Source organism: Oncorhynchus clarkii, chromosome 32 (genome assembly GCF_045791955.1).
Source record: "Oncorhynchus clarkii lewisi isolate Uvic-CL-2024 chromosome 32, UVic_Ocla_1.0, whole genome shotgun sequence".
Taxonomy (NCBI): domain Eukaryota; kingdom Metazoa; phylum Chordata; class Actinopteri; order Salmoniformes; family Salmonidae; genus Oncorhynchus; species Oncorhynchus clarkii.
The window spans coordinates 36,547,603-36,562,203 of NC_092178.1; the positions used below are offsets into that span (position 1 = coordinate 36,547,603).

At 40.3% G+C, this 14,601-nt stretch overlaps 1 protein-coding gene across 1 annotated transcript; it reads left to right on the forward strand.

The window, feature by feature from the left end:
- The first annotated feature begins 567 nt into the window (after positions 1-567).
- On the forward strand, positions 568-11,095 carry LOC139391683 (chloride intracellular channel protein 1-like). Its single transcript, XM_071139122.1, has 7 exons — positions 568-715; positions 1,003-1,081; positions 3,138-3,247; positions 3,410-3,535; positions 4,830-4,936; positions 5,513-5,694; positions 7,386-11,095. Exons 2-7 carry the CDS (start codon positions 1,040-1,042, stop codon positions 7,545-7,547), a joined length of 729 nt encoding a protein of 242 aa, XP_070995223.1. The 5' UTR covers positions 568-715; positions 1,003-1,039; the 3' UTR covers positions 7,548-11,095.
- The last annotated feature ends 3,506 nt before the right edge of the window (positions 11,096-14,601 follow it).

Genomic DNA, 14,601 nt, shown 5'->3' on the forward strand with positions numbered 1-14,601 from the left:
CCAGGTGATACAACTTGATACAACATTTTGAACAGAAATACAATGGTTCATTGGATCAGTTTAAAACTTTGCACATACACTGCTGCCATCTAGTGGCCAAATTCTAAATTGCTCCTAAACTGGAATAATACATTGTGTCCATATCTTGCATTTAAAAGATGGAACAAAAAAATCAGATAAAATGCATGTTTTTTTCTTTCTATTATCTTTTACCAGATCTAATGTGTTATATTCTCCTACACTAATTTAACATTTCCACAAACTTCAAAACGTTTCCTTTCAAATGGTATCAATAATATGCATATCCTTGCTTTCAGGTCCTGAGCTACAGGCAGTTGGATTTGGGTATGTCATTTCAGGCTAAAATGTTTTTTACGGGTCAGATCCTTAAATATCTGCTGTCTTCAGCTTCGGTATGCTACTGTATTACAATGTTTTTTGATTTCATAACCCAAATGACATCGACGACCACCAAGGTCTCCCTGCCCCACCCCCACCCCTCTGTCCCCATCTCGTTCACGTACACAATCGGGTGCCTTTCTTTCTTATCGCCGCTATTCGCTCGGGGCGCTTGGTTAGGGTTACAACGGAGTTCTAAACATCACTTGTATGTGGGCTTTCCAGGAAATGGAGGAATGAGTGTGTAGCAAGCGACACAGAGGGAGGGGAAACCGAAAAGGCGTTAACTGCAAGTTCCACACAGGACGTGAGCGAGGTAAGAACAATTTAGACTACATTGTTACTCACCAAACTCGCGTGAAAGATTGTTATTAATTAAGTCATAACGGTTTACAGTAAGACCTTATTTTTCCTGATGCTTGTTTGTATTAGTTTATATAAACTATCGAATTTATCTGACTGACTATAGCAGATAGTGCGGCCAAGCCCTTGGTCGACATCGGTTATGTTTATTAGTCAAATATCTGAAAGTTAGTGCAAGACTGCACATTGCGAGTTGTTAACGCTACCCATCCAAAAACGAATCAGTCCTGTCTCCTTTAGGTATTCCAGTTCCAGCAGCAACACTTGAAACAAAAAGATGAGTGACGAAAATCAACCTCAAGTTGAACTTTTTGTGAAGGTAAGCAACGTCATCAAATCCATTCTGTGACATGCATAATCATATCTTGGACAAGTTACTTTGTAAACAATGCGCCATTACTTTTCGCTGCCAAAATGTCATTATGTGGTAGGTACAATGTAATCTATTTTACTAAAACGTCATTATAACTCACGCATTTCTGCAGCAAGATAACTTATCAGTGAGAAAAGTAAACTGTTGCCACTGGTCCCTCGCATCATTTGTTTGAAGACTGAATGCCTAGAGAAAGCAGGCCTAAGGGTTTTCATGGTATTCATAAGATAGGGCGACCATATATTACGCTATATTTGATTAACATATTAGCCATGCCTATTACTGTACCCCATTTGGCACATCAGTTGAATGGCCAGAACATTTTATAATCTAAATAAATGCACATTAAGATAATACATATGATATATAGGCTCCTTAATCTATACTGAACAAAAATATAAACTTAACATGTAAAGTGTTGATCCCATGTTTCTTGAGCTAGCAACAAAAATCCCTGAAATTTTCCATACTCACAAAAAGCTTATTTCTCTCAAATATTGTGCACCTGTTAGTGAGAATTTCCTCCTTTGCCAAGATAATCCATCCACCTTACATTTGTGGCATATCAGGGAAGCTGATTAAACAGCATGATCATTACACACGTGCACCTTGTGCTGGGGACAATAAAAGGCCACTCTAAAATGTGCAGTTTTGTCACACAACACAATGCCAGGATGTTTTAAGTTTTGACGGAGCATGGAGTTGGCATGCAGGACTGTCCACCAGAGCTGTTGCCAGATAATTTATTGTTAATTTCAATACCATAAGCCTCCTCCAACGTTGTTTTAAATAATTTGGCAGTACGTCCAACCGTCCTCACAACCGCAGACCACGTGTAACCACGCCAGTCCAGGACCTCCACATCCGGCATCTTCACCTGCTGGATCATCTGAGACCAGCCACCCGGACAGTTGATGAAACTGTGGGTGTGCACAACTGAAGAATTTCAGAAACCTCAGAGAAGCTCATCTGCGTGCTCGTCGTCCTCACCAGGGTCTTGACCTGACTGCAGTTCGGCGTCGTAAACGACATCCGTGGGCAAATGTTCACCTTTAATGGCCACTGGCACGCTGGAGAAGTGTGCTCTTCACAGATGAATCCGGACTTCAACTGTACCGGGCATATGGCAGACATTGTGTATGTCGTCGTGTGGGCCAGTGGTTTGCTGTTGTCAATGTTGTGAACAGAGTTCCCCATGGTAGCAGTGGGGTTATGATATGGGCAGGCATAAGCTATGGACAATGAACACAATTCCATTTTATCAATGGCAAGATTCTGAGGCCCATTGTCGTGCTATTCGTCCACCGCCATCACGCCATACACGATGTCTGCCATTTAAGAGGAGTGGGACAACATTCCACAGGCCACAATCAACAGCCTGATCAGCTCTATGCAAAGGAGATGTATCGCACTGCATGAGTCAAGTGGTGGACACACCAGATACTGACTGGTTTTCTGATCCACATCCCTACCTTTTTTTAAGGTATCTGCGACTAACAGATGCTAATCTGTATTCCCAGTCATGTGAAATCCAAAGATTAGGGCCTAAAATAATTTATTTCAATTGACTGATTTCCTTATATGAACTGTAACTCAGTAAAATCTTTGAAATTCTTGCGTTTATATTTTTGTTCAGTGTATATTTCATAAGCTGGCCAGAGCAGCCCAGGGGTGTGGTCATTCAGAGGAAAACACGGTCAAATATAAAGATAGGGTACCCTTTTTTCACTCTCTTATAATGATTTCTCTGTGTGAATATCTAGACTTAGAACCCTTTTTTCTCATCAGGTATGAAAGATGTCCTTGTGGTAGCAGCTTAAAATACTTACTTCCTGTTCATTTTCCCACCATTCAAATTTCAAGAGACCCACAGCCCTGCTCTGTCACACATTACCCTCTTTGAGGGTAATCACTCTTTGACTTCCCCGATCTCTCTTGGGTAGTATATGATCTTCTTGTTCGGATGAATGACCATAATATGTGGCCTTCTATCCCATTCTAGGCAGGCAGTGATGGCCAGAGCATTGGCAACTGTCCGTTCTCCCAGCGCCTCTTCATGGTGCTGTGGCTTAAAGGAGTAACGTTCAACGTCACCACCGTGGACATGAAGAGGTCTGTCTAATGCCTATCAATCTGTATTTATATTACATATACATTTATATTACATATACATTTATATTACATTTGCACATGTCTGAGCTACTTACTCACTCACTCTAATGCTGTCATTGTTTCCCCTCTCTCCCTCTATCATTTCTCTCTCTCTCTTGATAGGAAACCAGACATCCTTAAGGACCTAGCACCTGGTGCTCAGCCCCCCTTCCTGCTCTATGGGACGGAGGTGAAAACCGACACCAACAAGATAGAAGAGTTCCTGGAGGAGAACCTGTCCCCTCCAAAGTAATCACTCCTTCCATCATTCTATTCTTATTCCATCCTCTGATCAAACCATCAAACAGTTATGCTGCTACTTGCATCAAGCTAAGTTCCATATCCTTCCAGATCTATGTTTATAGGTGGCACGTGAATTTCAAGTTTGGGGAAGCACATTTTTTTTATAATAAAGCATTCCATGCATCTATCATCGCATTTGTAGACTTATGTAAGATAGCCTACTATTCTGACTAGATTGGATAGTTATCATTTAGGCTAATAGTATAACTCAATCACTGTTTGAAAAAAATCCCTTCAATGCATCGCTGAGCGTGTTGTGGCGCAGAGTAGGCCTAGGCTATAGGCTATATCAGATACGTTTCTTCCCCTTTCTTTTCACAGGAAAAAATGTGGCCTTTTATAAACACATTTCATTTCAATTCTACTAAACTTTGTATGACTGGAGACATGAGCAGAATATTTTTGAATACAACAAAAAGTACAGGGTTACAAAAAGTATAGGCTACTGCTGACAAACAGATCAATAATTACGACCTTGTCTGCAGGCGTCTAATCTAGGCCTACGAAAAGGGGAGACAGAAATTATACAGATGGCCATCTAACCTGGAGGAGGAAATGATTGTCCAAAAACAAAGTTTCAAGTTGCACTGATCTAATGATGAGTGAATATGTGCACTCACCGGGGATAAGGAGGATGCTCTCTGCTGGTGCCAATAAGATAGGCTCTGGTTTAAATAGATTAGAGACTTTTTATTGTCTTCTCTTTCCAGCAATAGCAATTGTATTTTGAAATATAGTGATATGCCTGGCACTATTTTAGCTGCTTTTCGCTGACAGTCATAACACAACAATAATCTATTTGGTATTTAAATGCGCGCAGTGCCCAAATTGCGGGCCTTCCAACTGTAGGCTATTCACTTGTGATTTAGAACAATCCACAGCTTGTTTTTTTTTAATGAAGTTAATGATCATCTGGGGCCAAACCATGCTTTCTGGTGTACTTGCTTATTTGGAATGATTTGAATTCTTTCTGTATAGACAAAAGTAATTATATAAGGTTGGCAATTTCCTTCAATTTACTTTAGGAGAAGCTTAGCTTCCTTTGTATAATCATTTGTGTGTGTTGTTTGCCTCTGTAAAGTATGTTGATAGGTTATGTACTGTCCTTGCATGTACTTTATGTGTTTAACGTTACTTCCTGTGTTCCTCTCTGAAGACAACATGCTTTCTACCATGGTAACTTGCTGACGGAGGTCTGCTAGATGGCAAATTTGTAATACGTCCTCCACCCCCTCCCCAGATACCCCCGCATGGCTTCCAGGAACCCCGAGTCTAACACAGCCGGCCTGGACGTGTTCTCCAAGTTCTCGGCATACATCAAGAATTCAAACCCCCAGCTCAATGACAGTGAGTGACAATGACAACTCAGGATGAACTGAGCCCGACCCTTTCATGTACAGAAACACTATTGTGTGTTAACAAGCACCTGCAAGAACTCCCACAATCTGTCTCTGTATTCCAGAGCAGCAGGGAGTGTCTTTGTTAATGGCATTATGCTCTGAGCCTTGCGTCTCTTCACAAACCGGTTGCCTGTGGTCTTGTATTTTTAGCAGCGCTTTCAGAAGTACAGTGAAAAGTACACACTAAGATAAGCATTTGTCATGTGCAATGAGTCATTTTAAATTACTCTTTAACTCAGCAATTTACATCTGTACCTCAAGTCCTCAAGTCCAATTATGTTTTTGTTCAAATAATTAAAGTAATTATATTTCTATGGGTGTTAGTCATATTTCCTTTGTATTGTGCATTGTTTCATGGTGCAGCACATTCAATTCCTGTTTCAATATAATTGCAGGGAGCTCTCTAAAGGCTTTACTTGATGATACTAGTGAGGAGCTTTAGCTTTGCGCGTACTACAGTTTGTTTATGTACGTGTCCGTCTTAATAAATGTGTTGTACTTTGTGTGTTCTCTGTGTGGTCAGACCTAGAGAAAGGCCTGCTCAAGGCCCTGAAGAAGCTAGATGACTACCTTGGCTCACCACTTCCTGAGGAGATTGACGAGACTAGTGCTGATGAGGTCACTTCTTCCGCCCGCCCCTTCCTGGATGGGCAGGACCTCACTCTGGCCGACTGCAACTTGCTGCCCAAGCTGAACATCGTCAAGGTAATTCTTTGTTTTAAGCCCTGCTTTGGCCTAGTGTGAAGTCCATAATCAAATCAGTATTAATTGGGGTTTGTGGACCACTTGTGAGCTAAATGCTGCCACATGTACAACATTAACTTCAGTGTGAACTGCAAAGATCCAATGGGCTCTTTTGATCATTCCTTTTTGGACTATAAACATTTCTTGGCTATAACTGTTACTTTTCTTGTCTTTACTTTTTTGGATCTTACTTTTATTTTGGTTATTCAGTAGCCACGTGTATTCAGAATCAGAAAAACCTTTATTCACCGAAGACATTTGCATGTTCAGGAATTTGACTCTGAAATGATCCTGCCACAATAAGCAGAATATACAGACAGGCACATTAATCAGATTATACGGATAAAATACACTATATAAACAAAAGTATGTGGACACCCCTTCAAATTAGTGGATTCGGCTATTTCAGTCACACCCATTGCTGACAGGTATATAAAATCGAGCACACAGCCATGCAAACATTGGTAGTAGAATGGCCTTACTGAAGAGCTCAGTGACTTTCAACGTGGCACCATCATATGATGTGACCTTTCCAACAAGTCAGTTCGTCAATTTTCTGCCCTGCAAGAGCAGGGCTGGAGTGGTGTAAAGCTTGCCACCATTGGACTCTGGAGCAGTGGAAACGCATTCTCTGGAGTGATGAATCATGCTTCGCAAACGCTACCTGCCCCAATTGTAAAGTTTGGTGGAGGAGGTATAATGGTCTGGGGCTGTTTTTCATGGTTCGGGCTAGGCCCCTTAGTTTCAGTGAAGGGAAGTCTTAACGCTACAGTATACAATGACATTCTAGATTATTCTGTGCTACCAACTTTGTGGTAACAGTTTGGGGAAGGCCCTTTCCTGTTTCAGTATGACAATGCCCCCGTGCACAAAGCAAGGTCCATACGGAAATGGTTTGTCGAGATTGGTGGAAGAACTTGAATGGCCTGCACAAAGCCCTGACCGCCACCCTATCGAACACCTTTGGGATGAATTGGAACACCGACTGCGAGTCAGGCCTAATCGCCCAACATTAGTGCCCGACCTCACTAATGCTCTTGTGGCTGAATGGAAGCAAGTCTCCGCAGTAATGTTTCAACATCTAGTGGAAAGCCTTCCCAGAAGAGTGGAGGCTGTTATAGAAGCAAAGGGGGGACCAACTCTATATTAATGGTCATGATGTTGGAATGAGATGTTTGACGAGCAGGTGTCCACATACTTTTTACAGACCGCACTATGAACACTATAATCTACATTATAAACTGGGTGGTTTGAGCCCTGAATGCTGATTGGGTGAAAGCCGTGGTATATCAGACCGTATACCATGGGTACCGTATGACAAAACATTTATGTTTACTGCTCTAATTACGTTGGTAACCAGTTTATAATAGCAATAAGGCACCTCTGGGGTTTGTGATATAAGGCCAATATACCACCGCTAAGGACTGTGTCCTAGCACTCCGCGTTGCGTCTTGCCTAAGAACAGCCCTTAGCCGTGGTATACTGGCCATATACCACATCCCCTCGGGCCTTATTGCTTAGTTAGAACTTTGCATGTAGAGACATGTACAGTATGAATAAAAGCAATGTTACAGGATGATTTGCAGTGGGGGGAAATTACATGTATCTCTCCGTTCTTTCTCTTTTTTTCTCTCTGCCTGTCCAATCCTCAGGTTGTGTGTCTGAAGTATCGCACTTTCTCCGTCCCCAAGTCTCTCTCCAACCTGTGGCGGTACCTGGACGCTGCGTACGCCCGCGAGGAGTTCTCCTCTACCTGCCCCAACGACACAGAGATACACATCGCCTACTCAGCCGTGGCTAAAGCACTTAAGTAGGAGGAGAAGGGGATTCCATCAGTTTTCACACACCAGTGAATACATCTTATACACTCACCTACGCACACACTGTACATGTGGCAGCATACACACACACTAATGCGCTCACACACACATGCACTCTCTCAGACACACATATTATTCAACAGCGTAGCAAGTTGGAAACATTTAATTGGCCATTTAAGAGTTTGTGAAACTGAGACTTATAGTTTATGGTTCCCTTTTTGTCACATGCCGCATCCACTCTTAATACCGTATATTCAGTGGCAGTTACACACAGTTAAAGTTCTATACACGGGCAGTAGGTTACATATGGTAGCATCCAACTAAAGGTGTTCAGTCACTATGATTAATTCTGCACTCCATACATTGCCAGCTATTAGCTTCTATCTCTTGGCCAAGCCGTAAACTGCTCTTCTGTTGTGATTACACACACACACATACCAGTTTAACTGCTACCTGCAGCTGAAAGAGAGAGGTCTATTATAGGTGTGTCTATAATTATACATTATTACATATATATTATTACACTGTTGATATATTGTTCAGGGCGAACCGCCTTTAACATGGTCAGTTTGAAGCAGTCGTTTTATACATGCTAAATGGTCCGAGATTAGGTTCAGGGAATAGGAAAGCAGGTCTTGGGCATGTAATAGTACATTGGGGCATACTATACAGAGGGGTTTCTCAGCACTGTACAGTTACCAACACAGGAAATGATTTCAGCAGACCTCGGCTTCCCCTTTCTCCCCCTTGTAGCGCTGTGAAGGGTTAATCAAGTTTATACCCCCCCCCCCCCCCCCCATTGTAAGGCTCTTTTGCTATTAGTAATCGACCCCCATCAAAGTGAAGGATATTTTTTATACTATAAAAAAACTGTGAGAGGCTCATATTGCAGGACAGTTGAGTTATTCCAGACGAAGTAATGTGGCTATAGTTGCTGCTTTGTGTGAACTTTAGGTTATTAAAGTACTTGACTCTGTATGGCCTTGAGACACCAAGCCGGTTCAGTCACATGTTTCACTGTAATCTGAGGGGAAACTACAGGATGTAATGCAGACGGGCACACGGCTTCTCGCATGACTAAACCATAAACGTCACATTCATTAAAAATAGAGATGCACATTGCATAGATAACTGAAACTGAAATCTTCAAAGAGAGAATGCTACAGGATTGTGTATTTGTACTTTTTGATATGGTTACTTGAACTTGAAAAAAGAGAAATTTGAACCTTTAGTGAGACAAATGAAAGGTTTTACTTCAGGTCTATCGAGCTGGGTGTTGTTTAAGTTGTTTAAACACCTTTGAACCCCTGTGCTTTGTAGTACTGAGCAATTAGTGCTTTTTTAGGTCATTCGTTTTCGGTTCTATTAATGCATAATAATCACGGTTTTTAATTTTGGTTTTGATTATTTTTGTTAAATATGAAATGCATTATGAAATAATGACATTACAATGATTTTAGAGCTTTTTAATGAAAATTCCAAAGCCAAAAATAGTAAACATTGAATTTCCAAAACATTAAAAATATTCCATTGTCTCTGATCAGGTCCACATTGGGTAAACGTCAACAGAAAAATTGAAAATTACAATGAAATAATAAAATGTGTATATTACTTCGTTTTTAATGGATTACATTATTATTTTTAATTCCTTAAAGTAATCATCTCATCTCTGCTCAGGCAGTAGCAATCAGCCAGCCAGGCCATGTAACATTACGTCCTCCCCATACTATACTGTCTTTAGTCATCCTATTTAGCTAGCCTGCCTAAGTATGCTGCAGAGCTTTCTCACGAAATCATTTGACTAGATCTTCAAAGTAGATAAGGCATACTTTCATTAACTGTCTCTGTCCCTCTCGTCGTTGTGTTGTGTATATTCCTCTCTCGTGTGGTCTATTCAGTCTGTGTGTCTAACCTAACGTAGCATGCGTAAAAGTGTATCCGTCCTGAGATCAGTATACAATGACGAGATGCTAATTTCTCCGCCCTAATAATGAGAGTCGTCGCAAATGCGGGAAGGCAAACGACAAGCGTAAATCATTCCAAGCGCATTGCATTCGGTTTATTTTGGACAGATTTTGGCGAAAGTGAAACCTCTCGTTTGGCCTCTTCCTCTGATCTGTTTGAGCTGGGGGAAAACTGGCGCAATGGATTGTGGTCATTGTAATTATTTATGACGTTTCTGCGCTGAACTATGTTGAATATTTGTTAAATGAAAACAACTCCCTTCAGCCCGGGGTCCCACATAGTTTTTGACATCATTTATTTCCGAATGATTTGACTAACTAAATGGAATTCAAGTAATTTAACCGACTTTGGTCCATTAGTTGTTTAATAAACTGGAAAAAACGAAATGTCAGTTAATCGTTCAGCACTAAGGCTTTGTAGTGTGTAGTGACTTTGAATAAGTAATCCATTTCACATTGACTTGAAATTCAGTCCCCTGGGAAAGAACTGGACATATTTGTTTGGGCTCTATTTAATCCATAGGTCAGTGGTCAGCGTTACAGCGTGATTGAAATTCAAAGGCAATGTTACCACGTTAGTGGAGACTGCATTCATTGTAAATGCTGCATATGCCGGCTCAATCGGAAATTACATTTGAATTTCTATTGCACATTCTGTAACGATTCAGCGATACAGATTGAATAGAGCTCTCAGCCTGACTGATAGATGGTGCATTCATGATAATGACATACATTTACAACAGCTTAGTGAAGACAGAATCTATATATTTTGTATGTCTTCCAGGGTAAGGTTTTGTAAGACAGTCACTAAGTGCAATTCACGTTATTGAATAGTACAAACATGAAGATGTCATTTGCAATATATTTAGCATCTGAGTTGGCATTGTTATGTCAGCTATTTTATACAGTTGAGTCATCAAACCATGGGATGAATCTGTAGTTTAAAACCCATACATGTCCTCCACAGCTGATAGATAAGAAAAATCTTCATAAAACACATTACTATTTTACATGACTGAATCCTTTATATTATGGATTTTATTTGGTTTCTATGGACCTACTTTTACCGGTCAATTGTCTATAGTCCTGTTGTCATAACTATTTGTCAAAAAGAGACCAAGTCTTCATTTCAATGTTGCCTGTTGTATTCTAGTATTTTCCTTTACTGAAGCTTGTAACAGTTATTTTTTTAACTTCCTTTTACTGTAAGATTAGTGATGACTTCAGGGACTTTTTACATTCGTCTTTAATTATTATTTAATGTATTATCCACCTTTACGTCTCCATTTCATACATATCTATTTTCCATCTTTATCCCCTCCTCAAACCCATCCTATTTTTTTAAAGACCCATCTTCATTTTTGTTGTTTATTTTCTTCCTAAATTTGATGCATTCTTTCCTCCACGTGTTTCAGCCCTTTACTTCACCTTCAATTTTATTCGAAGGCAATAGCACTTAACCTAGATTATGTTGTGTACATTGAGTCAATGACAATCAAACTTAGTATTTCTTTTGTAGGTTTTAATCATCCTGAAAAGACGGTCAAAATAAAACCACAATTGGTTACTGTTTCTTTACTTGTTTGTTTATTAATGGCTGCCAATCCTTTTCCAACAGTTATGCTAAATATAGCACCATAGAAAAGTAGAATTGTTAGAAAGTCATATTAACCCTTATTTAAACAAATGTTCTTATAAATTAATGCAGATTTGATCAACATATGGATTATGTTTCGCCACTAGTTTCATTGTCATTTTAACACTGTGATATGTCTCAATAGACATATGACTCATTTCAACCCTCAGGTGACTGTGACTGTGCACTACTGTTTAGGATGCATCTGTGAGTGTTTCTGTGTGTGTGTGTGTGTGTGTGTGTGTGTGTGTGTGTGTGTGTGTATTGTATGTGAGTTCTAAGCCTACATGTAAACAAGGCACTGTCAGTGTGTCAAATTGTGTATGTCTATAATGAGATTTTTTTGGTTAGTGGGATTCACCCAATTACAGTATATGTTGTGCATGTTACTGTATGATGAGGAATGTACATATAAAATGCAATACATTTGGATATCAGCTTAGTATGAGAGAGAAAATAACTAGGATGCACAGTGCACCTCCCTTCCAGATGGGGGCAGCATGGGCCATAGCGTGTCACAGCGGTAATTTTGGTAGGTGAAGTTCAGGCATGCAGCGTGTTTCTCCCCAGATAAACCACATTGAGAGGGACTGGCACAGCTCTTCTCATACAGGACCAGATGCAGGGAGCCTACAGATGAGGAAAAGGGTCATTTCAATGGTATTCAGTATATTTCACTTCAGTAAGTCGAGGCCTACTTGTCAGTTCACTGACTGAAATAGAGACAAGAGGAGATGATAGTGTAATTTCTAGACTGACAGACATTGGGATGTATTACTGTCACACTAAGAGACATACAATTGGCCCACCAAAAGTCAGTGGATAGACCACACCAGTTCTGCATTTAGAAAGGTGTTAACACAATACATTCAATCACTGCATATTACTGACCTCAATCGAATTATGTGGCAAAAAATACTTTTCAGAGCGGTCCCTTTCCTCTTATCCTCAGAGTAACACAGAATCCTGTGTCCCACCCACTTAGCGTTTGGCTATTTTTAGAGATAATTTGATGGCATCACAGGCATTAGGGAGCTAACAACCGGCTTGCTGAGAGAATAGTGGTGACGTTTGGCGTTTTCAGCTAGCCTTTTGTCTCATATTATGTAGTGAATACCCAGCAGGAAGGCAAGGCTAGGCAGGCATAGTGGGCCATAAAACATCTCCCACACTTAACTCTTCAACTTTAGTTAACATTACACAATTGCAGTGCCACTCAAGTTTGTTATCCAATCCAATACACAATCATGAAACATTATTGTATAGTTTCTGTCATGCCACCTCCACCGGAAACCCAATACTGTTTCCAATGCCCACACACATGCACAAACACGCAAGCACGCACACACACACACAAACGTACAGCCTGCACTCACCTTGCATCTCCACTGCTGTGCTAGCTCATCAGCGTTGTCCAGCAGGACACTCCTGAGGGAACTTGAGGCAGTCCATAGGAGAGATGGCAGGAAACATGTGTAACAGCACAGAGTTGCTAATAAAGAAAGGGATTATGTATCAAATATAAGATGTACATCATACTAATGGGGGTATGAAGGTGGGGGAAAAAGACAACTCAGGACTAAAGATATTTATTTTCCCCTAAACTTTTTAATGGTTGCAACCTGGTCTCAGAGCATTTTGTATTATTCTGTATGTAAATCCAAGACACTTAATTTAGTATAATATGTTACTTTTCGTATGTTATGTATTCATTTATGGGTGTCCATTAACCATTTCATATGATATGTTACGAATAACAATTCGTATTATATGTTGTGCATTTGCCAAACTTACAATATGTTATGAATTTTCTAAATGTACAATATGTTACGAATTCTAGCTAGGTGGCTAACATTAGCTAGCTTGCTAACGTTAGCTAGGCTAGGGGTTAGGGTTAAAGTTAGGGTTAAGTTTAGGAGTTAGGTTAAAGGGTTAAGGTTAGGGGAAGGGTTAGCTAACATGCTACGTATTTGCAAAGTAGCTAAAAAGTAGTAAGTGTGTTGAAAAGTTTCTAAAATGCTGATGTCTTCTGGAATGAGATTCAAACTCGCAACCTTTGGGTTGCTAGACATTTGCGTTATAAGCCCACCCATCCACTTTGACCTTGCCTTAATTTAAGTAACCATCTGGTTTACATAACCATGCCAAAGGTAACATATCATAGTAAATGGAGCTTTCGGATTTACATACAGAATAATACAAAATGCTCTGAGACCGGGTTGACTAGATAATGTAGAATTATTATCTCAATGCATTTCTCCTGTTATTGAGCTATGGGTCGAATCTAAAAAGTTAGTTGTCCTTGTTAAATCTATTGAATTGAGTATTCTTAGGCATTATCAAGCTTATCTCTTTTCCTCAAACTTTCTCATCTCCATCCTTTTCTTACATACCTGCCAAAGGAAGACAGCACAGGAAAATAAGGAACAGTTGTGGAGAAGACATCTTAGAAGTTGTAGAAGTTGATTCTTGGGCACTTTAGAAATATTACAAACTCTTCTCTCGTTTTGGTAAATGTTCCTGCCTGATACCTCCAGCCTCTCTTCTACCAACTCCACTAGCAGTTAATAGGTAGCATGTTCCATTCAAACCCAAATTAAATATATTTGTATCTCTTTCCTTCCTTCCAAGTCAGCATCCAATCCAATCCATCCAATTCTCAATCTTTCTCTCCCAGTCAACCACACTGTTTTGTCTCACTATTATTTCTCTCTCTTAAAGTGCAATGTGTCCAGATGTCATTTGTATTATCCTCAGATCGTCAGTTGTAAATTCCCTCAATCTACCTCCCCATCTATCTCTGGTCCTCTTTCTTCCTAACCAACCAGACTCTGGGAGCAACGTTTTCCACCCCAAACTATCCTAATGTAATTTGGATGGTAACCATGTAGTGCTTAAACTGACATGGATTTACACAGAGGGCCATACTTTTAAGATAACAACTAAATGTGACATGTAGGGTGGCGGTGATTTATATTGTACCGACTCAAAAATAGCAAGGCAAGTTACACATCATGTCCAAAATGAAGGCTACACCCACAGATGTGGATTCAGACGACACAGTAAAAACAGTGGAGAGGATGCACTGTATGTGTAACCTACAGTATATCATGATGCATTTTATACATGAGTATTTCTTGCTGAAAAGCTTATGCATTCAACTTATGCTTTCAGCTTATGCATGAGATAATAAAGGGAGAACGGGAGGGAGACAGACAAACAGACAGACGGACAGAGAATGACGAAGAAAGAGAAAGAGTAGGTAAGAGACAGAAAGAAATACTTGCAGTAAGAGTAGCGCAAGAGGAAGACCGGAAGACGAAGTAAAGAGAGGCAGAGAAAGTAACTGCATTATCCATAACTCCCTATAGAGTGCCCTGAGGTGGGCAAGGAGGGTAGTCAAGTGACAGGAGTCTTGTGATAGGGGTGGGATCAGGCCGGATAAACA